Source organism: Gobio gobio (genome assembly GCF_949357685.1).
Source record: "Gobio gobio genome assembly, chromosome: 8".
In the NCBI taxonomy this organism is placed as follows: domain Eukaryota; kingdom Metazoa; phylum Chordata; class Actinopteri; order Cypriniformes; family Gobionidae; genus Gobio; species Gobio gobio.
In genome coordinates, this window is record NC_137114.1 from 30,513,957 (window position 1) to 30,541,011 (window position 27,055).

At 37.9% G+C, this 27,055-nt stretch overlaps 2 protein-coding genes across 3 annotated transcripts; one reads left to right on the top strand and one right to left on the bottom strand.

Annotated features, from left to right (window-relative positions):
* Positions 1-3,021: 3,021 nt before the first annotated feature.
* On the bottom strand, positions 3,022-9,936 carry slc13a5b (solute carrier family 13 member 5b; the record flags this gene model as incomplete). Its single annotated transcript, XM_079823575.1, has 12 exons — positions 3,022-3,147; positions 3,430-3,567; positions 3,982-4,143; positions 5,561-5,682; positions 5,783-5,889; positions 6,059-6,271; positions 6,354-6,476; positions 6,547-6,718; positions 7,770-7,981; positions 8,099-8,235; positions 8,325-8,453; positions 9,835-9,936. The coding sequence occupies 12 exons, from the start codon at positions 9,934-9,936 to the stop codon at positions 3,022-3,024; spliced, it is 1,743 nt and encodes a 580-aa protein (XP_079679701.1).
* A 3,052-nt stretch (positions 9,937-12,988) lies between these two features.
* Positions 12,989-26,853, top strand: wdr81 (WD repeat domain 81). 2 transcript variants are annotated; one of them, XM_079824174.1, is made up of 12 exons: positions 12,989-13,144; positions 14,176-14,584; positions 15,152-18,687; positions 18,806-18,913; positions 19,039-19,232; positions 19,414-19,595; positions 19,726-19,891; positions 20,844-21,009; positions 21,094-21,921; positions 23,139-23,284; positions 23,428-23,610; positions 24,959-26,853. In XM_079824174.1, the coding sequence occupies exons 2-12, from the start codon at positions 14,226-14,228 to the stop codon at positions 25,283-25,285; spliced, it is 6,195 nt and encodes a 2,064-aa protein (XP_079680300.1). In that variant the 5' UTR covers positions 12,989-13,144; positions 14,176-14,225; the 3' UTR covers positions 25,286-26,853. The 2 variants fall into 2 exon arrangements, with proteins under 2 accessions (XP_079680300.1, XP_079680301.1); XM_079824175.1 differs by having other exon boundaries at positions 14,186-14,584.
* Positions 26,854-27,055: the final 202 nt, after the last annotated feature.

The window sequence follows — 27,055 nt, forward strand, 5'->3', positions numbered from 1 at the left end:
GCATTCTGTGGTGAAAGGCAGACCTTTTTGAGAATCACTTTCTGTAATTCAATTTTATCGTTTTGTTTTATGCCAAAGATTTTAGTGTGCATGTGACTGTTATTTTTAAAAAGGATTTTGTTGTTTGGCACACTTATTTAATTCTGCTGCCCATTTGGCCACATGCATGTGATCTAAACCTGACCAAAATTGCAACATTCCTCTGTAGTCATTGCAACAATTGCAAGAAATTATCATGAGGTTTCAACCTGGTCATACCTCAGCAATTGAGGATTATTATGCACTATGGGGTTGCAGTGTGGCCGCTGGCTGCATGGAGACTATAAACACATGGTTGTGAAGTCTAGTCTTTTGTCTCCACAAAACCATGGGCTATCATTAATCCAGTGTTTCTGACCTTGGCAGGTTTGTGAAATCATCAGGTGGATTTGCAGTGGTGCAGCCTCGTCTCTCCTTAGGATTTAGCTTGACCATAGAGATTTTGATTGAGAGTCACAGTCACAACCAAACATTTACTTTTAAATTCATCACTGTTTTAACTGCTTTTCTCTCTTTTTGTGTGGAACCCCCTGCTTTCTGTTCACATTAATTGTAAGCGTGCATCATGTTTCTGCTTGAGACCAGAACTTTCCCACACTTTTTTTCTCAAAGAAAGTCTCTGCCCAGCTAACAATTTTTAGTTCTCTAAAACTAGAACATTTTGTAAACGTTCTCTTTAGGTTGTCACTAAAAACTCACTGATTTTGGTTAAACCTGCAGATAACATTCTTAGAATTATTTATTTATTTATTTATTCATTTCATCATTTAAAGTAACCAAATGGGAACCATGTGCTAATATTCTGTTTGCTTGGATGAAACATAAGCAGAACAAAATATATTGAATTGTCAGTCTCAGAGTTTTATTTCTTCTACTGATCCATGATGTAGAAAACTGCCTTTTTTGTTCTTCAGGCAAGTTGAAACACTAAGGAATTGACTTTGCACTTCGGTTGACTTTTGTTTGCTTTCTTTTTATATTACAGACTAGCACTTTATTTTTAAAGGACACAGAGCATTTCTGGTTCGGCTCGCATGAGAGAATCAGCTGAGCTATTTTATAGGACTCAGTGTTTATAGAACACTGTCATTGCTGTCATTACATCTGTGCCATGTCTTTTCCCCAAATAGTTCTAGCTTCACATTTAATTTGTACTGGCGGGATCACTTTGAACTTAATGAAACTTCTTGAACTTATTGAAAGTTGTCCTTTTGGTGTCCTTGGTGTACAAAGTTTAAGTTGCATAATTGTTATTATTTAAAACAACAGCTGGTGTCAGGTTTTTTTTACATCATCTAATGCCATTGTGATAACAGAATATATTAACGCTAAATTTAACATTGGGCCTTTGAGATGTTACCAGAAACATATATACTGTAAGCACGTAACCACCATAGACATTGAGCAGAATGTGTAATTTAGGATCAAGCATGTTGTTGGGAAAGATACGGTTTTATTGAGTTTTATCTCTTTAACATAACAGAACAGCAGTTTGAGGGCATATTCCATTTACAGTCACGCCCTATAAGTGCTTTATTTTCATAAACAGATTTATTTATTCTTATTATTTCTCCAAAATTCCAAAAGAAAGATTGGTAACTTTACTTAAAGCCCTTATGTATAATGAATTATAAAGATTTTTCTAATGTCCATTATAATACATTATATTTTTTCATAAATAATTGTAACCTAAGATAAATGCATTATAATATTTGCAGATTCTGAAATTGGTTGTTTATCATGTGTTTTAATGCATTATACTTTCTAAAGGTGTGTTCAATGAATATGAATAGATAAGTAATATAATTTATTATAACTGTGACTACAATTATTCATGAGACCATACAATGTATTATACGGTGCATTACGAGGCATAATTACGGCATTAAAAATAATTTTATAAAATGCATTATACATAAGGGATTTAAGTAAAGTGTTACCGAAGGATTCAGTAAGCATTACAGTATTCATTAAAACAAATTAAAATACAGTGTATCAATGAACTCACACATCACACTGGAAGATACAGTTACAGGTGCATTAAACGTCCCTCATTCACACTTAGGTCATATGCTTTACAACTGTGCAGTAATTAAATTTTTGCAAATATTCAAGTCATTTTGATGCTATACAGTAATCACTGATCAGTGGATTCAGTGGAATTATAAAAAATTGATGCGTAGATGTACAATACACACATTATTGAAGTTGCATATTTATATACTGTAAACTAAGATTGGGATTTTAATAGTCTGATTGCCCAAATGTATAAATGTTCGAATTTTGCAGTACACCTGTTATGAACTATATTCAAAACCATGAGGTACTTGCTTCATTTAATGTAGAAAATTGCCCGATATGCCTTTCCAGTTTAATGCCCTGAGATTTAAGGCAGTTGTGGCTGAGGTTTTTTAATATCTCAGTCACTTTTGTCCCAGGGAAATTCAAATAGTTAATTAGAGTTAATATCAACAATGCTGGCTTATTATTTAGTTGAGGAAAGGATTGCTCAACTAGTTGTGGTCCTGATAGATTAGCATGTCATCTAAACATTATGTGAAAGATATGCTTGAATATATTATATAAATGCTTAAACCATTAAAACTTGTTTGTACTCTGCTCTACTTTGAGTCAATACATATTTGTTAGATGAACTTACGTCTACTCAAAAGTTTGGGGACAGTTCTTTTTATTATTATTATTTTATTTTTTAATAATGCTTTCATTCAGAAAAGACACAAAGACTGGACTCTTGGTGACCATAGGAGACTTCTTTCAAAACCCCAAATATTTGATCATAGCATATGTTCCTGCTTAGTTAGTCAGACCCTTAAGTGAAAGAGGTTATGAATGTGCAAAATAATCCTGCTGACACTGCAGATTTCAGTTTCTCAATGCTACAGCTTTGATCCATGAAGTTTATGAGAATAATGTGAAGAAAACAAGCAGCTTGCTGGTTTGCATTTGGCCTCGTACTGTCCATCATATTAGTGTTTGGTTGGCCCATGCAGGGAAAGAACCTAGGTTGAACATGGCCTTGCCCCAGGTGTTGATGGCTAAGGTGATGCAGAAAATCCCTATGACATTCATCATCATGCCAGTTTTTGCCTGAGAAAAACAAAAAGTTAGTGAGTGAGTTTATTGGTCACTTGAGCAGCTGGGAAGGAAAATCTTTTAGAAGTGGTAAAACAACTTATGGTTTGTCTATATATGGGGCCACATTTTTCTGACATAACTACATAATATAATTTGATGTCTGGCATCTGATCTTGTAAACCAGTTCCTTTGCGTTATGATGAGCTTTTAAAGACATCTTGAATATGAAAATGAGCTAAACTTGGGCTGAGCGAACCAGGAATTTTCTGGAATAAAACTGATTTTGTAACTCACCATGTCTGAAACCTTGAGGTATCCGTAGGAAAAGACTATAGCGTTTGGAGGAGTTGCCACAGGTAACATGAACGCGAAGGACGCGCTGAGTGTGCATGGCACCATGATGTACAGAGGGTTGATTCCAACAGACTGAGACTGCGAAACCAAGAAAACAAGATTTAATTGTGGACAGCACTGACTCGTGTCTCTGATCTAAGTGCGTGTTTTCTAAGCTCGTCACAAAGTGTCTGTAATTGGGCTTTAATTCTTAGAGATTAGAACAAACTGTGAGTCATGTCTGTACTTGAGGCTGTCGTTTCATTGAAGCATTGCACAGCTGGTGAGCAATACAAATTCACGGCCGATGCCATTTCAAGAATTTGAGCACCTGCCCCTTTTGGGGATAAAAAAATTTGTGTACATAAATGATTATCACATTTCATATGGATGCATTTCATTTACTCATGTTCTAGTTGCATTGAAGACTTTTCCCATCACCTATTCCCTGAAGTAGAAGAATACGTTCCTAAGGCTTTCAATTTTGCTCCTGGTTTTACATTCAATTCTTACCATAGAAGCAAGAACAGGAAGGAAAAGGGTTGCTGTGGCCACATTGCTGGTGCATTCAGTGAAAACGGCAATCAAGAGGCACAGGATGATGACAATGGCCCAGGGAGGGATACTGTGTAGGGGAGTCAATTGGTTTCCCAACCATCTGGATAGACCTGACTCCTGAGATACAAAAGAGATATATATGAAGTCAAATAAATGTCATAAATATGGAAGTTATTCACTATTTTAATCATAATGATGATTAATGACTAATAGCTCATTTACAAATGCATTGTAAATGCGTTGATAAGCAGTTATAACTGCATGAATAAAAAGGGTGACTTTAACGTAATACCTGCCAAATAGTGAGCCATTTTTAAACTCACATGCACCCTTAAAAAATAAAGGTGCCAGGAAGAACCAAAAAGGGGTTTTCACAGTGATGCCATAGAAGAACCATTTTTGGTTCCCTGAAGAACCGTTTTGTGAAAGGTTCTTAAAAGAACCATTTTTTCCTAACCATTTTATAGTCTAAAGAACCTTTCTGCGCTACAAAGACCCTATTGTGCAATGGAAAGGTTCTTTTTCAATATTAAAGGTTCTTCATGGAACCATCCATCCCACCAAAGAACCATTTAAGAACCTTTATTTTTAAGAGTGTGTTATAAATGCTTAATAAATATATTTATTCACACTTATTTTACTCAAACCCAGATTCCTGATTTATTTCATGATGCAGCAAAATAGTGAGACTGAAGGGTGCTGTATTTGTGGTTTTCTTATTAAAGGGATAGTTCACCCAAAAATGAAAATTAGCCCATAATTTACTCACCCTCAAGTCATCCTAGGTGTATATGACATTCTTCTTTCAGATGAATAAAATCAGAGTTATATTACAATAGTCCAGGCTAATCCAAGCATTAGAATTGGATTTATAGTTGCTCTGTTTTTGAAGTCCATAAAAAGTGCATCTGTCCGTCAAATAACGCGGCTCTGGGGTGTTAATAAAGGCCTTCTGAAGGGAATCGATGCATTTGTGTAAGAAAAATATCCATATTTAAAACTTTATAAAGTAAACTGTCGGCCGACCGCCTTCCCTGTTCAATCTATGGAACAATTGTTGAAAGTTCCCCTGCTGATCGAAAGACTAACGCGACCAGGTACGCTCGTCATGACGTCACGTACGCATCTTGAGTTTCACTTTCAACATTCAACACTTTTCCACAGAAGGCGGTCGTCGAAAAGTTTACTTGATATAGTTTTAAATGGCTAAACACGGCTCACTATTTGGCAGGTATTGCGTTAACGTTGCCCTTTTTATTCATGCCGTTATAAGTCATTCATGCAAGTTATTAGTCATTAACCTCTTTAAACCCTTTACAAAGGGAACCTTAATGTAAAGTGTTACTGTTTTAATTGTTTTTATTGTTTACTGTATTATTGTATGTTTCAATAAATCTCCTTTCAAAAAAATTCTAACAATGTTTGCAAATGTTTAGAAGCCAGTTTTATGACAGCCATCATTTAAATGATTATATCTTGACAGAGGTTTGGAGAAACACAATCATTTTTGTCATTTTAAAGCAGAGACTCTCACCTCGCTACCTTTGGCCAGGGCAAATCCTCCACCTAGAAGCAAAACTATGTTCCAGGGTAACTTCTTTTGAGCTACTTTCCAGGAGAGCAGGGCTGTACTGGGTGCCGGAGAGAGCTGAGGCTCTGTGAATGAATGAATATATAGCCAAACTCTGTCGTCCAACATCTGATAGGCTCCAGAGTTTTCAGTGTAGACCTTTTTGTTGTGTAAAATATTTATTACCTGTTTCCGAGCCAGTTGATGACCAGAAGCAAAGCCGGGGTGGTTTTGATGGAAGAATGAAGAGCAACATGGCAATGAAGACTGCAACTGTAGCATCTGTCACATATCTGAATGTATGGAATATTGAACATAAAAAAGTATTATTATTCTTCCCTCAAAAACTTGAATAATAACTAAAATATATTTTAACACAATATAATAATATAAAATATATATTTTATAATAAAATATATATAAATGTTGCAATACATTTAATAATCTAAGACTACATCTTACTCTGCTTCAGTATTAAAGGTGTGTGTTGCCCAGCCTGCCACAAATCCAGGATCTCGAGTAAACCACAGCACCACAAGCAAACTGAAGAGAGCCAGAACGCTGAGTTCACCAAAACACATCGGCCCCAGCAGAAGATGCTGCTCCCGGATCACATTATAGGCGGCTATTTCCTTCTCTGACTTTACCGCCCCACATCCCCATGTCTTCCTAATGCTGGAGAAGTGAACAAAGCGCTTCTTGAAAGGAATGGAGAAAAAGCAAAGGTGAAATCTACCTAAGTGATTATATTTCATACTTGAATCCCATGAAAATGAACTGAAGATAGAGCCAAGCTATCGTCAGCATGATGATCATGTTGGGGAACGCAAACCCAAACCATGAGGCGAAGTTGATGACATCACCATTCTCAGGAAATAATCTGGAGGAAAATAAAGCAAAGGGTTCAGTTACTTGAAACTAATTTTTTTCCCCAAAGGTTTAATACTCACTGGTTCATCTGACCCTTAAGTACAAGGTTAGGTCCAGTGCCTGTGAGTGTGGCCGTTCCCCCAATGCTGGCAGCATAGCACACACACAGAGTCATGCCTTTAGCCATGAGCCGCTTTTCTGCTGACTCCTTTTGCTTGGCCTCTTCTGAGACATCCAACATGCGCAGCACCACTAAGAAATAGGGAATAGTTCATCCAAAAATAAACATTCTGTCTTGATTTCAAAAGTTTGGGATTGGTAAGACTTTTTAATGAAGCATCATACTCTTTATGCTCACCAAGACTGCGTTTATTTGATACAGCAAAAATAGTTATATTGTGAAATATTATTACAATTTAAAATGACTGTTTTCTATTTTAATGGATTTTAAAATGTAATTCATTCCTGTGATGGCAAAGCTGAATTTTCAGCATCATGATTACAGTCTTCAGTGTCACATGATCCTTCAGAAATCATTGTTTCCCACTGAAGCTAAGCAGGGCTGAACCTGGTCAGTACCTGGATGGGAGACCAACTGGGAAAACTAGGTTGCTGCTGGTAGAGGTGTTAGTGAGACCAGCAGGGGGTGCTCACCCTGTGGTCTGTGTGGGTCCTAACATCCCAGTATAGTGATGGGGACACGTAACAAGCACCGTCCTTCGGATGAGATGTTAAACCGAGGTCCTGACTCTCTGTGGTCATTAAAAATCCCAGGATGTCCTTCGATAAAGAGTAGGGGTGTAACCCCGGCATTCCTGGCCAAATTTGCCCATTGGCCTCTGTCCATCATGGCCTCCTAATCATCCCCATATACAATTGGCTTCATCACTCTGTCTCCTCTCCACCAATCAGCTTGTGTGAGGTGAGCATTCTGGCGCAATATGGCCGCCGTCGCATCATCCAGGTGGATGCTGCACATTGGTGGTGGTTGACGAGATTCCCCCCTTTTATGTAAAGCGCTTTGAGTGCCTAGAAAAGCGCTATATAAAGGTAACAAATTAATTGTGCTGATTTCGGTGCTGTTGAAAACAGTTGCTTTTAGTGGAAATGTTAGCCTATGGAAATGTATCTTTGACATATAGAATTTATTTATCTGTTGTAGAAATCTTTTGAAACTCCAGTCACTGATCAGTGTAACCTAATTCATTCTTGCTGAACAAAAGTATGAATTTCTTTCAAAAGTCTTAATGACCCCAAACTTTTGAACGGTAGTGTATGTACTACATCTTTTTCTTCGCCTGACCTTCTCTGTCTCTGTCTTTTGCCGTCTGTTTGTACTCTGCCTCAGGGACCTGTGGCTGCTCCTCACCGCTGGTCATCTGTGAAGGCTCTGTCTCCTGTTTGTTCAGCTGTTCCAGCACAGCCTGCACTATGGGGACCATCATGGCCGTGGTAGCCGTGTTACTGATCCACATGGAGAGGAAAGCTGTCACCCCCATGAAACCCAGCATCAGGCTGTATTAATACAGAGGAAGCAGTCAGAATGCGAATACAAGCGTGAAATCTACACGAATAAAGACTGGATTTAACACTCTACCAATGATTGTGCCCGGTATACAGGTTTTAACCTACAGCGCTGGGCGCACCCCAACAATGAGCAGCACTCTCAGGGCGATACGTTTGTGGAGGTTCCAGTGTTCAACTGCCACAGCGACCATCAGTCCGCCCACAAACAGCATATTAGTGTCCTTCAGGTACTGCATGCACACCTAGAGAACAACATCAAAGCTTTAGGCATCAAGGCTATTCTTCTCTTCATTCATACCTTTCTTAACAGGAAACACTCAGACCAACTTACCATTTTGGACTGCATGATGCCAAGCATGGGGAAGAGAACAGCAGGTAGCAGTGATGTGACAGCTAAAGGAAGAGCCTCAGTACACCAGTATACTGCCATCAGTATGATTACATAGGCACAGCTGGCCTCCTGGAAGGTGGAAAGGTGCTCTTTCAAAACTATAAGCTAGTATGATACACGTATAGATGTATGCATATAATGCCCAAATGTCTGAAAGTCATATTTTACTAATTGAATGCAGTTAATACTTTAAAAAAAATAAAAAAAATAAATTTTATTTTATTTTATTACAAATCAGCAAGACAATCTGATTGAACTTTTTTTTTTGTCTTTACATTTTTCAAATGAAAATAAATTCAGTATTTGGTATGTCGGTAACATTTTACAATTAGGTTTCATTTTAACATTAGTTAATGTATTAACTAACATGAACTAACCAGGAGCAAAACATTTATTACCGTATTTGTTAATCTTTGTTAATGTTGGTTAATAAAAATCCAGCTGTTCATTGTGTGTTCATGTTAGTTCACAGTGCATTAACTAATGTTAACAAATAGAACTTTTGATTTTAATAATGTATTAGTAAATGTTGAAATTAACATTAACAAAGATGAATAAATGCTGTAGAAGTGCAGCTCATTATTAGTTCATGTTAACTATTGAAACCTTATTGTAAAGTGTTACCGGTATGTCTGTCTTTCGCTTTAATGACAGCAGCACTGTCATGTTGTCCAGCATAATTTGAGAATCATCTAAAGAACATCTTGTGACGTATGAACATCTGTTCTGACCTTCTGTACAAAGAAGTTCACAAAGAAGTTCACATGATCATTATCACACATTTAGTTATTTGATTTGTAACCTACAAATAGTAATATGATCTTTGTTTTGTTTATTATTTTGTATCGTAATGTTTCTAACATTTACAAAATCCAAAACCTTTTCTTTTCAAGTGTTGAATCCCCAATTTTTTTATGTGATCTCAGACTTTTGGACCCCACTGTAATTTTATTGCCTTTTTACAGATGTTAAATAAGATCTTTGAAATTTCTTCAATGGGCCTGGCGATGCAGACGATGAGGAAAAAATACTTATTTCATTTTTGAAAGGTTGACATTTGTTAATCTAACTGTCAATGGGAGCAATGATATGGGCACTGTCACAAATATGCACATGACGGTCATGACTACAACGCATTGAGTCAGGAATTTAGACTTACTATGTGTTCCCACGCTTGAACATACTCATTGACAAAGGGTTAAAAAAACAATTTTGAGGCACAATGAATTATTGTACATGGAGGCCTCAGGGTACGAATGTAGTCCCCATGTACTAAACACAGAAAACATTTTCATTTACGTTACTACAGCATTTGACAGGTACATAAACACCTTGAGAAAAAAGCATGCAAAATCTACAAAATTGAATTAGATTAGTTTAAGCACCCAGCACTGAGGTAAAAAGTTGCCAAAATTGTGTTCAATTTTGATAAAAGTTTTAATTTACATACCCTGGTGTTGATGAACACTGGGAGTGGGAGAAGAATCAAAGGAGTGAAGAAAAAAACTATCCCATTCTTCAAGTTCCATATGGATTTTAGTGTTGGGAACATCTCAAAATAAAGTCAGTTTGTGCATATAAAGTAAGTTTAACACTGTTGGACTCGTCCTTTTAACCTCCTCAGTGGGGTGGAGTGAGAGAGAGAGTGAGCGAGTGAGTGAGGGACAGGGAGAGTGAGAGAGAGAGAGAGATAAAGCAATTATTATTACAGACTCCTGCACGCAGCTAGATTTGAAATCATATTCTTATCTTTAGAACTTGATTATACTCTAGGGAACCAGCTGCTGTTTCTGGGCTGATGAGATTTAGAAGAAAAGTGGATGCTATTTAACACATTTACAGACTTGTGCTTGTTTGGAAGCTATATTAACATCTTTGCCAAATGCCAAAAAAAGTAGAAGAAAAAAGTTTTACTAAATTGTGCTGCATTGTTCAGAATGAACTCATGTAGTCAAATGTTTAGTTGGATGTTCATTGATGAATGTTTGTTATAATCAAACAAGAAGTAAGGGACACGTTGGTTAATTCTGACACTTTTTGCTCCAGTGAATATTTCTCAATATTATTGAATGTAAATTTCTAGTGAATGTAATATTCTGGTATGCATGCTGCCATTCAACCTGCCAGTAAGCCTATTATAGGCTTTTAGCTGAATTAAAAACACCACATCATTTAAATTAAAAATGTGAAAGGTAAAATACAAATTATCCAACGGCTATTACAATAGTAAATTGTATTTATAATGTTCAAATAACATGTGACATATTGCTCCTGGCTGACACACACACACACACACACACACACACACACACACACACACACACACACACACACACACACACACACACACACACACACACACACACACACACACACACACACACACACACACACACACACACACACACACACACACGTTTTGTGTACACGTTTTTCTATCCCGGTGGGGACACTGACTCATGGGGACTCGTGTTACTGTGGGGACTTATATTGAAGTCCCCATGAGGAAACAAGCTTATAAATAATACAGAATGAGTTTTTTTGGAATATGTAAAAAATGCTAAAAGTTTTCTGTGAAAAGTAGGTTTATGGGCAGGGTTAATGTGAGGGGATGGAATATACAGTTTGTACAGTATAAAAACCTTTACGTCTCTGGAGAGTCCCCACAAAGATATTAAACCAGACGTGTGCGTGTGCGTGTGTGTGTGCGTGTGTGTGTGTGTGTGTGTGTGTGTGTGTGTGTGTGTGTGTGTGTGTGTTTCTATCCTGGTGGGGACTTCAACCTGAATGCACACTGTACTCATGGGGACTCGTGACACTGTGGGAACCTAAAATAATAATGGTTTACTCTTGAATGAATGGTTAACAGTGTTTATTGTATAGTGAATTGTATTTATGATGTTTTTGTAAATGTAGGCTACTTAAGCACACAAATTTCCCATGTGACAACTAGGCCTGGCATCCTATTTCATTTTTTGTTTTTTCCCCCAATTAGAACTGCTTACTGTCAGATATAAGGCTTGACCCGCAACAGAAACAATAGCAGGACGCCCTCTAGTGGATTTATATAGCCTAGACAACAGGTTTTTTCCGGGAAGGTTCAGCATAAGATCGATTTCATGCATTAGACATTAGAGGCATGGCATGTATTTATCATTAGCTACTCTGTAAATTGCAAAATGCATTCAGCCCCTAAAACTTAACCATGCTGTTTGTGGATACAACTGACACTAGCCTAATATCTTTCAATAATCTCGATCCTAGTGTTTCCCCAGCTCTTGTGCGCACAACACTGCACATTTTGAACACTTCACCTCACTGGAACCTGAAATGTCATATTTGACATTTCAAAAATGTGACACCAAAGACACCAAAAATGTGTAATGCTAGGGGGCGCCCATGAGCTGGAATGACGAACAATCTAGATCTGTCAAATATATTTTTTTTAGAACACAAGCAATGATTTTAATGAAGTGATGTTGTTTATTTTGAGAAGGGGGTGGTATGAATTGCACATTTAAATCACTGCATGAAAATATTTCTCAAAATAGACAAAATGTGACATCAGTGCTAAAGTGATAATAACTGTGTGTCTCATCAACACTATATGTTTGTCTCACTGATGCCAGTGTCAAAAAGAGCTTGTTTTTACATGATAATTTACTGTGTCTTCTACTTCACTGATAAAACAATTAGAATTTATGAAACATAAGCAGAGCCAAGCGAGCTGCAGTGAGAAAGAAAATGTGCCAGCACATAAATATCAAGATGATCTAAATGGAAATTGAACGATCTAAAGATGTTGTCTCTTTTGGAGATCTTACATGGCCACAGTTTAAGAGAATGACAGCAACAACAACTTTAGGGATATAAGGAGCATGGAGACTCTTAAAAGATGTATAAATAAAATATATAAAAACAAAAATAATAAGAAAATAGTAAAAATAGAGAATGATTCATACTATGTGGAGAGAGATTGTAATAATCGCATTATTCTAGATTATTATTTTGTTTGTATTGCATTGTAATTATGGGGTTTTCCCATGCAAATGTCAATTGGTTAATTAACGAATTAATTAATTAAGGTTCTTTCTCATTGACAAGTTAAACCTCTGGAATGTTTTATTATTGTTATTATTATTATTACTACTACTGCTACTATTAAAAGGCATAAACTAGGTACATGGCCATATGTTATGGAACAATGCTTCTCAATCTGAGGGTCATGGGGTCCTTAGCCAAGATGACTAAAATTCTTCTTTTTATTAATCTCCTTAACAACTGTTATTTTTATAGATGAATTATGTTCCCACTGCCCCCAGTAGACTCAAATGTTTTCATTATGCAGTGTTAGCTGGAGAATTTCTCTCTAAAACTTTAACCTCTCATCGAAAAAAAAAAAAATTGCTATAAAATATATAATAAAAAAATAGTGTATATATGGTAATTTAATTTTTTATCATCACATTTTTTTTCCGTGATATTGCGGTGACTTGTATTATGACACAATTCCAAGGGTTGAGAATCACACGGTCTGGGAGCGCACGCACACAGATGAGAGTCACGTGAGGCTCTGAACTCAACACTATGGCTTCTGAGGACAACAAAATATTCTCGACTTCTTAGGAAATTATTGTGCGGTTATGGTGGTTCTTAAAGTACTGGAAATACAATTTATACGTCCCACAAACATGGGACTTGGCATCCTAATGGCAGCTGTTCCAGAGCTCAGTTGCTGACAAGCAGCAAACAGTGCCGAGGTGAGCAACAACAACAGCTAGATGGACTGGTCTTCTCTTTTAAAAATGTTTGCTTCACGGCAATGCTTGTGTATTTACATTAGCCAAACAGGTTGCCTTTTGATTTAATGTACAGAGTAGTGCTCATCTCAATCTGTAACTTTACAGGCGAGAACTGGCAGAAGTGCACTATTTCCTTATTCTCTGTGCAGTGCTAAGAGGAACTGAATGTTACAGAAAGATGTGTTTTTAGGGCATTTTATTGCTCGCTCTTTCCAGTAGATTATGTTACGGGTGATTATGTTGTTTGTTACATATTACATTATAATTGTAGTTATTATGCTTAAGTATGGTAGAAGTGTCACGGGGTAATGCATGACATTTTGTGTGATGACATCAATGCCCTCGACAAATCATTAGTTGCTAGAGTGAAGATGATTTGATCTGCAAGCTTCTACTGTGCAAACATATGCACACCGAACACCCAAATTGAGTTTAAATTGTTATATGCATAACATTATTTGTATAGTAAAATAATTATAAAATGATTAAAGATTGTAATTTATTTTAAATCAAGTTACAATATTTGACACTTTATTTTACAATAATTTACATATGTATGTTATAAGCATTACATTTAAATGTTTTAATAATTTTAGTTTATTTTAGTAATATGCATTATTGCCATAAGGTGTTACTTCTGAAATGTAATATGGTACTATAGAAATGATGCTACTAAAATAGCGTAATCGGTAACAAAATTCTTTAGATTACACTTTTAAGATCATCTATGGTGATCTACAGCAACTTTTTTATTTAGTGTCACCGGACTTGCACATTGTGTATTATGTAAGTTAGATTGCATTAGTATGTTACTCAAGCTTGCAGTCTTTTATTTGCAGTGGATAATGCACATTTTCTATGTGTCTCCAATAAAGTTATTTTTGTTATTATTTTATGTCATGAGCATATGTGGTATACAGTAAGTGTCTGCAAAAACTAATAGTATATTTAGTGCTTTTTATTTCCTGTCATTCCTGACATTTTCTTAGCTTCTTATAGGGGCATACAAAGGCCACAGTCTGGTTAACTGAAAGAGATCATGGAGTGGTTAGCGCCAGCCTTGGAGAGGGACCTGGGTATTGATCAGCGGCAGACTGGACCCAGTCAGCGAACCAATGAACTGGTGGTCCTGGTCCCAACTCGCTGGGTAATGGCCCTGAGAAACAGGAGAGTTACTCGCTGTGCAAGATATGAGTGCTTTAGTGAGGGGGAAATATGCACTCTTCTCCAGCGCTCTCAGATGAAATTGCCATCTGGTTGGACACGTGTTTGTATCCAAGGCCTTAGAAAGCGCAAACTGGGATACAGATTAGCCAGGGAGCCAGGCTGCCATGGGGAGGGACTCTCTCAGGACTCTTTCATGACTCTGATGCAGGGAGTATCCCAGTCTAATTTAAGGTACAGTACTCTGTCTTTCCTATGTTTTTTTGTGTGAGAATAATATGCTAGCATAATTGTTGTTTTTAATTCCGTTGATTAAAACAATCTGTTCAAATTCAACTTCTATTGAGTTGTGTAAACGTGCAATATATATATATATATATATATATATATATATATATATATATATATATATATATATATATATATATATATATATATATATATATATATATATATCAAACAACTATCAGTTTTTCTGCTGATATTAGAATTTGAAATTTTATTTTGCGTGCTCATTTGTACTATTTTTACATTTAGATTACCTTTGCCATAATCTAATACTCAATTAAAGTTATTATTTAAAAACAGTAATAATTTAATAACACTGTTAAATCTGTAATCTTAAGCAAATTTCAAATTGCATAATATCCATTTTCATACAGTGCATTATGATGTTGTTAGATCTATTGTTTTCTAATCAATAAGTGAAAGTGAAAGTGACGTGAAGCATTTGGTGAATCAGTGTTTACTTGTAATATCCTTCATATAATTTTTTTGTTCCTGCATTTTTTTCTTCTTCAGAAATCTGTGGCGTGAAGCTTACATGAATCATGTGCAACCATATGCAGATTTGACTGAGCAGACACCGGTTTTGGCCATAGATGCTGTTCGCCAAGCCTTGCAGAAACTGTTTTGCTCCGGCTTTATCTCTACCGATCGAGTGTCACCATCCCTCTCGCCAGCCAAAGAGAAGGAGAAAGACTGCCCATTCCCATCCAACAGCTCAGCCCCCAAACAAAGTACTGACAGTTTGTGTCCAAATGTGCTTCCTGTAGAATGCTTGTTGGAGTCAGAGGAGGTTCTTTATATGGTTTTTCCATACACACAGTACACTGTTCATGACATCGTCACCTACAGTCCAGCTAAGCTGGCTAACAGCCACGCTAAGATATTGTTCATTTTGTACCAACTACTTATAGCAATGCGCGAATGTCATGCCTCAGGGCTATTGTGTGGCGAACTCTCCTTACTTGACATTGCAGTTGATGAGCAGCTTTGCAGCCGACTAAAGATCTCACTGGCACATTATGAAAAATTTGGAGAATACAGGGATGATGTGCCATATGCATTAGGAAGTAGAGTGCCAACAAGTGTTACAGCAAAAGACAATCAGAGTCATAAGAGTGGTGTGAGTGAACAGCTTTGTCAGAATTGTCTGGATGAGCTCAGATCTCTGGTTCTAGACTGGGTCAACGGTCAAGTCAGCAACTTCCAATATCTGATGGAATTAAATCGACTGGCTGGCAGGCGTGAGGGAGACCCAAACTATCACCCAGTTTTACCTTGGGTAGTCGATTTCACTGTGCCATATGGAAGGTTTCGTGATCTCAAGAAGTCGAAATTTCGTCTGAATAAAGGCGATAAACAACTGGACTTCACATACGAAATGACCAAAGAAGCACTAGCAGCAGCTAATGGAAGTGGTGGAAGCAATTTTGCCTCAGATATTGGTGGACCAGTAGTACCTGGTGGCTCAGGACAGTCGGATCACCTCCACGTTCCCCATCATATCTCAGATGTTCTTTCAGACATCACTTATTATGTCTACAAAGCTAGGCAGACACCCAAATCTGTGCTGTGTGGCCATGTTCGTTCCCAGTGGGAGCCCAATGAATATCCAGCTAGTATGGAACGTATTCAGAGTTGGACCCCAGATGAATGCATCCCAGAATTTTACACCGATCCTTCTATATTCCACTCCATTCACCCAGACATGCCAGACCTTGATGTACCTCCATGGTGTAACTCCTACGAAGAGTTTATCGCTGTGCATAGACAACTGTTAGAGAGTCGTGAAGTGTCTCAACAGTTGCATCACTGGATCGACCTAACATTTGGCTATAAGCTATCAGGTAAAGAAGCTGTCAAAGCCAAGAATGTGTGCTTGCACTTGGTGGATAACCACACCCATCTCACCAGCTACGGAGTTGTGCAACTGTTTGAACACCCTCACCCACCCCGTCTTGCACCTTACCAGTATTCACCTCCAGAACCTCCTCATTTTGGTCCTGTGAATGTAACAACATGGCAGATTCCACCACTTGAAACCATGCTGGATGGTGTGGATGGATTGGTCCCAGAGGCAACAGGATGTGAATCTAGTGGCTGGTCAGTGGTAGGCCGGGATGAGGATCTTGAACAAGCAATGGAAGCCCTTGACTTAAGTGGCTCATTATCATCTACTTCTGTTCCAATCCCTTTGGTTGGTTCTGCTGGTGGAAAGACCAGTGGGGAGAGTGTTTCTTTGGCTGTGTCTCCTTCTCATGGTTCTCTCCCTGGTGAAACACCTGGAAATGTCACAAGTACCCTAGGATCAGGTATTAGGGTATCCATGCTTCACAGAGCAACCTCTATTAGTAAAAAGCCAGAAGTTTCTAATTTTGAGAATTTCAAGATAAGCCTGCCAGAGGGATTCAAACCTCTGCAACCTTTGGATGAGTTTGAAAAGCTAAACAACTTCTTGGTGAAAGGTCTACACTCCCAAGTCAATCATCCAATAGGTCTTGACATGAACAAGAAAGACTTGAGACCTGTACTGAAAGTTCCTCTGTCATTCTCAGATCTTTTCCAGAGAGATATGCAAGCCTTGGGTGTTCTCATCGCTGAGATCTTTTATTCCTCCAAACTGCGAGGACAGAGTCCAGGAATTCATCTGAGTGATCGGTTTCAAGCAGTATTGAAGCTGTGCTTTACAAACCTTCGAGATGTTCCACTACCACTCCATCATGCACTGGAGACTCTTCTGCAGGTCCACAAGCATTGTTCCAAGACAGAAATGTTCACAATACACCAACAAGGACTGCCGTTTCTGTTCAAATATGACCCTATTTCTGAGGGTCTTCCACCACCAAACCCTTGGCAACTGCTTAGTCCTGTTCTGTCCCCTCTACCCTTTCCAGCATACTTTCCAACACTGCATGGATTCATATTCTCCTACCACTCCAAGATGGAGTCCATTAACAGTGTTCAGGGCCGTGACATTGTGTTCAACTTATGGCAACAGCTGGAGACACTTCTAAAGGGTGACATAACTGCAGAGGGCCTTGAGATTCTTCTACCCTTTGTGCTTTCTTTGATGTCAGAGGAGTCCACTGCTGTGTATGCAGCCTGGTACTTATTTGAGCCTGTGTCCAGGGTTCTTGGGCCGCGCAATGCCTCCAAGTACCTACTAAAGCCTCTGGTAGGAGTGTACGAGAATCCCAGATGCCTTCGAGGCCGCTTCTACCTCTACACGGATTGCTTTGTGCTGCAGCTTATCGTAAGGCTTGGTTTGCAGGCCTTTCTTTCCAGCCTTCTTCCACATGTTCTGCAGGTCATCACTGGCTTTGAAAATTGCAATACAGGTGGAGGGACTGAATGGGAAGGCTCAAAGGTTTTAAGGGGAGCTGCTGGTGCCTTAGACGAGGAAGAGGAAGACTATGAGTGTGAGGATGGGAGGTCGTCTACTGCCACATCTTCTGGCAAAGTAGGAGGAGGCAGTGGAGGTGGTAGTGGAGGCGTTGGTGTTGTTGGAGACCAAGGACTTGTGGATTACTCCTCAGGCATCAGTCTCAATGACCAGGTTTTTCTGACTGAAGGTGAGGACTTTCAGAATGGCTTCTATGTGAATAATAATGCATCTGGAGCAACAATGACGCTTGCCGCCAAACAGCAAAACCATAGCCCATCAAATAAAGACCAAGACCAAGAATCTCTCAGTGTGGGGAAACTGAGCGACAAGAGCAGCGCTAGTGAGGTGTCCATTGGAGACCGGGCAAGTTTAAAATCTGCTGACAGCTGTCAGGACCTAAAGCAAGCTAGTGATGGTGAGGATGGTGGAGAACTTGAGGATGAGGAGGAGACAGTGGAAGACAGAGAAATTACAGTGCAAAGGGTGCCCAGTCTAGAGATGACTCTTTCAGTCTGTACCGAGGAGTCTGAGGCAACTGTAAACACACTTGAGGGTGACCTCATGAATGGAATGGTGCAAGAAGATGCAGAGAAAAACATGGAGGAAGAAGAGACTGAACATGACACTTTAGAGGACTCTGAGGAAAAAGAACACAAGATATTGTTAGGTTAGTTAGAACAGATGCATCTTTTTATGCAATTGATTTATTTGTACATCTTTAATATTCATACAATATTCAACAGTACACCTGAATTATGCAATAAAAAATACATTATCTTTTATAGACACTGTTTGCAAAACTGTCAGATGGCTATCTGCAAAACTGGGGCCAACATTGACATCTCGATTCATCGCTAGGAACCTGCTGCGATTACTTACTTCATGTTACATAGGTACAACTGCAATCTCTTAACTGACATTTATCTCTGTATTCTAAGCTTCTTGGTTGTTTTGGCTCTAAACATTTCTCATAATGATCTCTGTTAAATATATATATATATATTTTTGTTTTTTTAAGGTCTTGACAAACACCAGTTCATGCTCTCTGCGAATGAGGAAAATAGCCTTGAGAGTGTCGGAAGTGTATATGAAAAGAAACCAGTTGTTGGTGACCAGACTGCACGACCAGTTCTCGAGTGTCTTATTTACATAGCACATCTCTACGGAGAACCAGTGTTGACTTACCAATATCTACCTTACATTGGTTACCTGGTAACTGTTTTTAAATCTAAATTTCTATGAAATAGAAATAACCTGGCAAACTTTGTTGATGTCTTGAAGAATTCACTGTAATTAAGAAATTATTTTGCAATAATTCACTTGAACCGATTAATAGTAAAGAGTTTGGCTCATAATTTTTGTATTTAAATTTCTGCTCCCTTGAAACTTGCAGGTCTCTCCACCTTCTTCTTGCCGTTTGAACACTCGAAAGGAGGCTGGGCTTTTGGGTGCTGCAGTACTCACTCAGAAGATTATAGTGTTCCTGTCAGACACCACTCTAATGGACATGCTGATGAAGATTAACCAGGAGGTTCTGCTGCCTCTGCTGGATTTGTTAACATCAACTAAGATGGGGTAAAAGCTTACATACATATATAGTCTGGGTCAGGAAGTTAAAACTTCCCATGAGAATCAGAGCCGCCCTCTGGTTTGTGCTCCACATGGGCTAAAATAGACTCTTATTTACTTGTTTCTCTGTGTTCAGCTTTCCTAGTGGAGTGCAGACTCGTTCTGCATTGTGTCTGAAGACTCTGAGCCTCATGGCTCTGATCTGCCTGCGTATTGGACGAGAGATGGTACAGCAGCACATGGCAGAAACCCTCCGTAGGTTCTTCCAAGTTTTCTCCTTCCTGAAATGTCTGCAAAATCAGGTAACCAAAGACAATTTACAATATTTATTTTATTTTATTGTATCTAACCTTTATTTAACCAAACAAATCACAACAAATTCTTGTTTTCAACAACAGCCTGGCAAATATTATATTGGATATTGTATTACTGTATATACTGTAAATATAATATTTTATGTTGTGTATATATATATATTTTTTTCTGTTGTATTAACTTTGCTATTGTTTGCTATTTGATTAGTTGCTCTTATTTTATTACTGACTGTTTACTTGGTTTTAATAATATTTTAAATTTATATTAGTTAGCCTAGTAGTTTTTGCTCTAGTATCGAAATTGGAATCGAAAATTTTGAAATTTCACTGGTATCTGAAATTAGGTGTCATAACCTTATTTATTACAATACAATGTTACATGAGTCAAAAACAATGTAAACAGTAACTATTTTATTTATTTGTGGTGAGGACAGTGAAAATGTTGGCAGGGCATGTAAAACATTTGAACCACTGTTGAGCCAAATGTTACAAATGTAGCAAATAAGCAACAAATGAATATGGATGCACCAATATAAAAGACTTAAAGCTAAAATTAATTGTTTTAAAGGCTACATGTGAATTTAGGCAATATAAAATGTTATTTACAGTGTATATATTATATATATATATATATATAATTTTAATTTTTTTTTTAATCATTTTGAGATTTGCAAAATATTACACTTAACAATGTTGTTAAATCATAAAACTACAGTTTTTAACATTAACATTATGCAAGCGTTAGATGACTGCAAATGTAAAAAGGTGATACTGTAAATCAGTATGAGCAATTAAATATCCAGTGTCCAATATCCAGATGAAGATAAATATATTTATAAAATGATTACTACTTGGCCGTTACAGTTAGTAGTCTGATTCATAAACAACTACATAATTATTTAATTATATAAATGTATGAATTAATTTTCTTTATGTGCAGATTGGAAGTGCCCCACGTAGGGAGGTTGGAGACTGCACATACCTAGATGTGTGCATTCCAGACGGAACAGAGGTTACTTGTGAGCTTGGGGTTTTGGAGGAACTTCAGGCTGTGTTCAATCCTGAAATGGCTTATGCATCTTACATTCCTTTCTACTGTCTCATTGGTAAAACACATTTATACTTGTTAGCTTGACAAAAACACCTTTTAAGCATTGATAAAGGTGTTCTATTCACTTGTTTTTTTTTAGGCGATGCAGCGATTCGCAAACTGGTTCTCAATCATGAGCTAGTTTGGAGTCTTGCTCAATCATATCATGAACGAGCAAGTCCAGGTAGCCCAGAAGCCAACCCAGTTGGAGGACAGAGAACATCTGCTACAGGCCTCTCACCTAGTATGGGTCGCCAGATGAATCGTAGTCCCTTCCCTGCTCCCTCGTCCACTTCCACACCACTAGGTGGAGACATCCTGCCTGAGTCAGGAACCTTTGGCAGTCATCTGGTGGGAAACCGTATCCAGGTACCCCGGGACACTGAAGCCTGTGGGAGTCCAAACTTGTCCTCTTTGGAAACATGGACACGGCCTTATGGTAGCAGTGCTCCTCAGACGAGTATTGCCACCAATGCACTTTCTTCAGCTGGACCTTCTTTCTCTCACTCCTCATACTCTTGGGTCCTGGGACCCACTCCGGAAGATAGCGCACTGAAACAGGACCTCCCGCGCAGCAGCCGCTCCCTGCAGGGTAACTGGCTTGCATACTGGCAGTATGAGATCGGCCTTAACCAGCAGGACTTGCACTTCCACTTCCACCAGATCCGTCTTCAGAGTTTCTTGGGCCACTCGGGCACTGCAAAATGTCTGGCGCCACTCGCAGGGGAGGACTACTTTCTGTCTGGGAGTAAAGACAAAACTGTAAGGCTGTGGCCGCTTTATAACCACGGTGATGGCACACGTGAGGTTGAACCCAGACTCACGTACGCAGAGCACCGCAAATCTGTATTTTATGTAGGCCAACTAGAGGCCTTCCAGCAAGTGGTTAGCTGTGATGGTACTGTGCATCTGTGGGATCAATTCACAGGTGAGGAAGTAATAATACTTAATAATTTGACCATCTGTAGTATTACTAACCTTGCGTGGCATACGGTATGTTAATAATTCATTTTTTGTTCATTTTCAACAATTCATGTTGTTTCTTCAGCCTTCAACTTTTTACCATGCTTTCAATAATGCATAGACTTCATTGTTTACCCTCGTCCCTGACCTAGACTTTTAAACTTCATTTTAATCAAATAATGAAAAATGTTACATATTATAGTTTTACAGCAATTTCTTAAAATTACGATTGTTCCGGTCATTTAGATTAGATTAGATTAGATTCAACTTTATTGTCATTACACAAGTACAAGTACAAGGCAACGAAATGCAGTTTAGGTCTAACCAGAAGTGCAATAGCAGCAAGTGCAGGATATATAATGGATGCGTAAGTGCAGGACATGGATATGTACTGAATATGTATAAATATGTATAAATAGAGAGACGTTATTACTATAAACAGAACTGAATTTACAGGTGAATATGTACAGTGAATAAATATACAGATGGCTATTACTATAAACAGAATTTACAGGTGAATATGTACTATGAATACAATATACAGATGGCTATTACTATAAACAGAATTTTACAGATAGAGGTATACAATAATATGTAAGGCTAATATGAGGAATAGCAGTGGATTAGGGTAGTGCAATAAATTATGGACAGAGCTATCCGGAAAAAAAAGTGTAAAGTGCAGTGGAAACATGGACACGGCCTTATGGTAGCAGTGCTCCTCAGACGAGTATTGCCACTAATGCACTTTCTTCAGCTGGACTACTGAAGTGACATTTCACTGGTGACATTTCCAGTGTCACCAGTGAAATATGAGATGTGATATATTTTGTTGCATACTTTCCAACTGAGCTGTAATTTTGGCAAATAATGCAAGTATGAAAAGAAAATAATATTTAATTTTGCACATGTTGGATACATAAAATGGTAGCTGTTAAATTAGCCATAGGAATACAAAGGCGTCTGCCATTGTATTACAAAAATGCATTTCAACAACTGTCATTTCCATTACAAATTGCTATTATTAATGCAATCTTTAATATACAAAACATATGCATAAAAACACCCATTACACAGAAGAATACACATCTTGTGTACAGATTGTGTGTTCTGACTGTCTGTGAAACCAACAAGCTTAAAATGAACACAAACACTTGAAACAAACTCTCTCTTTCATATGAACAGGTAAGAATTTACGCTGTAATGAACCTCTGGACGGGAAGAACCCTATCACAGCCGTCACCACTATGCCTGCTCCTCACCGCAGCGTAGTGTTTGCTAGTGCTGACTCTGTGCTGCGTTTCATAGACCCGCGGAAACCTGGCTTGCAGGTACTGCTCAGTCCTCTTGTCATCCAGTCATTTTAAGATCAGTTGTTTTTTTATCAGGCGTAATAGTGGCCAGGCTGTTGTTTTATTCCTTCAGGTAATGCTTATGATTACCAGTAAGGACTCTGTAATTTCTCTGTTGACAGCATGAGTTCCGTCTAGCCTACAGTAACATGAATGCTGGCCTGATACGCTGCCTGGCTGTCAGTCCGGGGGGACGCACTGTGGCGGCAGGTTTCTCTACTGGATTCATAGTGCTGTTGGATGCGAGAACGGGTCTGGTGCTAAGAGGCTGGCCTGGTCACGAGGGAGATATACTGCAAATGAAAGTGAGGATACATGTCGTTGGTTAATGTGTAATGTAAGACGTGCATACGACTGCATGCTCTAATGTCCTTTGATGTTGTCGTAGTTCACATGCTTGTAAACAATAATTGCGCCTGTATTGATATTGGGGAATACTATGTAAAAAAAGATACACACTGTCCATAAAAACTGTGAATCAGATGGTTTACTTCTCTAGCACTCATCATGAGTTATTAGTCCAAATGTACAGGATTACATCTAGAATTACGGGAAATGGAGGGTTCAGAGGATTACGGGAAATGGACTTCATCCCTGTTTTTACTTCAGTTTCAGTGTCTTGATTCACATCAGTACTTGAAATTTCAGTATGATGAGTAAAACTTGTACTGTGTTGGTTTGTTCAGATGCAGTCAACAAGTGACTAGAACTAGGCAAACTTTATTTAACCCTGATTTGTAGGGTCAAAGGTCTGTCTCTGCCACCAGAGGCCCATGTTTGGGCAAATATAGACATGAGTTACTCATTAGGACAAAATCTATGAGCCTTGCAGATTGCTGCACAATTACTTTATTATTCTTGACTCTATTAGGAAATGGATGAACCTTAGCAGGATTCAACAATATTTAGCAGGGTTCCTAACTTCCTACTGCCACAGGGCTTGTGTGAGGGAGTTTTGGGCTGCTGCTGTGTTGCTACTGATAATCTCACATTTATGGATCTTGTACATCCGTTTTTATGCCTTTTAGGAATTTAAAAGTTTGGTTTTCTGACACTCTTATAATTCAACTTAATTGTCGCAAATTCTGCTGATTAGTCAACAAGATAATGTGGTCTAGCTGGTTAGCAGATTTGAGCAAAAATGACTTGGGATGGTCTTTGGAAAGTTTGGGGTCAGTAAGATTGTAATTAATAATTTTAATCTGCAAGGATACATTAAGTTGATCAAAAGTGTCAGTAAAGACATTTATAATGTTAAAAGATTTCAATTTTAAAATAAATGCTGTTCTTTTAAACTTTATATTTATCAAAAAAGAACAAATAAATGCAGCCTTTGTGAGAATAAGAGACTTCTTTTCTTATCAACCACAAACTTTTGAACAGTGCTGTATGAGTTGACAGCTTTACAAATTAGTATGCCATCATTTTCCATGCAAAAGTGTATTTATAACTTATTGGGTTACTTTATAGCTACAGTATTTAATTTCCAGCCCGTTGCAAATGTTCCTTTTGTTAAGAAAAAAAATAGTAAAGAACTAAAAAGGATATATTTTAATATAAAAGGATTGTTCTTTTATAGTTGGGCCAGTGAAAATGTTGACACTTCCCCACCTGTTTGTTACTTGACATTTTTTTTAATGTATTAATTTGTAGGCAACAGATGGAAATTTGCTCATTACTTCTTCATCTGACCACACATTGACCGTTTGGAAAGATGTGGAGCACAAGCCACTCCACCAGTACAGGACTCCATCCGACCCCATCCATGCATTTGATCTTTACGGAGCTGAGATTGTGGCAGGAACTGTTGCCAACAAAATCGGGGTGTACTCCATTCTGGACAGCACAGCCAACCTGGGGGGATCCACCAAGCTCAGCTCAGAGAACTTCCGTGGGACTCTCACAAGTCTGTCGGTGCTGCCCACCAAGAGGCTTCTGCTGCTCGGCTCTGACAACGGTGCCATCAGGCTGCTGGCTTAAACTAGTGTTGTGTTGCTTTTTCAAAATTTCATATATTCCTTGTGCCACTTTTGGCTCCTTCCCCGGAGTGAAACAATCTTGCCAACCATGCGCAAAGAAACCAGTTTCAGTCGTAGAAGGAGCAAGCCTGATATTTCCATATTAACCTCGCTGAAAAAGAACTGGCAACCTCGCTCTTTAGTAAGTGACCAAAACTGAATATTGCCTCTGATTCATACAATCAAATGAATTGTCTTTTTTTTATGATTTTTAGGGTTCATGTTATATAACTGCACTAGCTGCTTTGTATGTAAGAATCGACTCTGTAAATTCTCTTCAAAAAGTCAAATGAATGGACTCTTGGATGCATGCATGAGATGAGCTCAGGAAAGTTCAAGTGTGGTTCTAGTGTAGCATTTACACTTTCCATGAGATGAGTGAAATCACCAAAAACAACACTGTGAGAATCACAGGTTAGATTATGTTTATCATATCATATCATATCATATGATTCCATTCACCAGACTTGCTCAGCAACTATGCAGTATTCATGGTAGACGTTTATAGTGCACCATGTTTGGCACTTTTTTCTATACTACACAGTATGTTTCTACATCCCTGTCAATGGAGCATAATGAACAAGTCAAATGTGATCAAAATGTGACCTTGGTCAAGTCCAAGATGACTCTTCGTTCTGTTACTGTACACTGTCTAAGAGTGTAAACACCTAATATGCAATGGAGTGGTCCTGAATCCAGAATTTGGACCCTATGACAAAATGAATCTAACGACTATTTAGATCAATTAGATGCTTTATTAACCTTGATGATGTATTAATTCATTTGTTTGTCACATCAAACCCAGGTCAAGTGACATGTTACATTTTACACACAACATTCTGTATGTATGTTTGTATATACATACACATTTATATATATATATTAATTATATATAAGATATATATCTTTATTGAGCCTAATGCTTACTATCTAAAAGAATACTTTTTTGCAACATCCTTGAATAGATATGAACCTATTTAATTTATTACTGGAATGCTTTATGTAAAACATTATTATCCCTAGACATTCCATATATATAAAATTAGAATATTTAGTGAGAATTTATTCAGAGTAACTGGCTCTCTAATTCACCACAGCATATTTTCTGAAACCCACTAGCTGTCAGGTTTGGAGATTTGGCTTTGTGAATTATGAGTTCGGGCCTTTATTATAATGTGTTGAAATAGACTGATTAGTGTTCTAGTTTGAAAAGCACATTATTTTATGTTACTAAGTAGAGGTTTTCAGTGAATCCTGTACGGTCAGACAATTTGAACATGTGGATATTGCTTTATATCTCCTTATAAATATTTAAAAATGCAACTGGTTGTATTTTACTCAAACAGCTTGATGTTCCTATAATTCTTGCTAATTATCGTGTCCATTTGAGATTTGACAAACATCTGTCTAATATAACACAAGCAACACACTGTCTGAAACCACATTGGCCATTGCTCTTGTATATTTTTCTTTTTAAAATGTGACCTTTTTCTATATACTCACTAAAAAGAACCTTTTCTATGATTTAAAGTAAAAGAAATAGATAATAAATGTGTCTTGTATTTTTTTGTCATCTGAAAAACATTTCGAATGGGGCAATTTAATGACCTACTCATTGATGAAGGAGTTGGATGGTCAGTTGTTCGGTTCACTCTGTAGATTTTCGTGCTTGGAAGCAGAGCACCCACTGGAGAGGTTATTCTGGTAGGACAAAGTCCATTTGATTGTTTGC

Excerpts from the sequence above, each read along its gene's own strand:
- wdr81 (XM_079824174.1), top strand. The coding sequence starts at position 14,226 with ATGGAGTGGTTAGCGCCAGCCTTGGAGAGGGACCTGGGTATTGATCAG. Across the intron at positions 23,285-23,427 it reads CGCGGAAACCTGGCTTGCAG|CATGAGTTCCGTCTAGCCTA; the intron begins GTACTGCTCAGT and ends CTCTGTTGACAG. Across the intron at positions 23,611-24,958 it reads GAGATATACTGCAAATGAAA|GCAACAGATGGAAATTTGCT; the intron begins GTGAGGATACAT and ends ATTAATTTGTAG.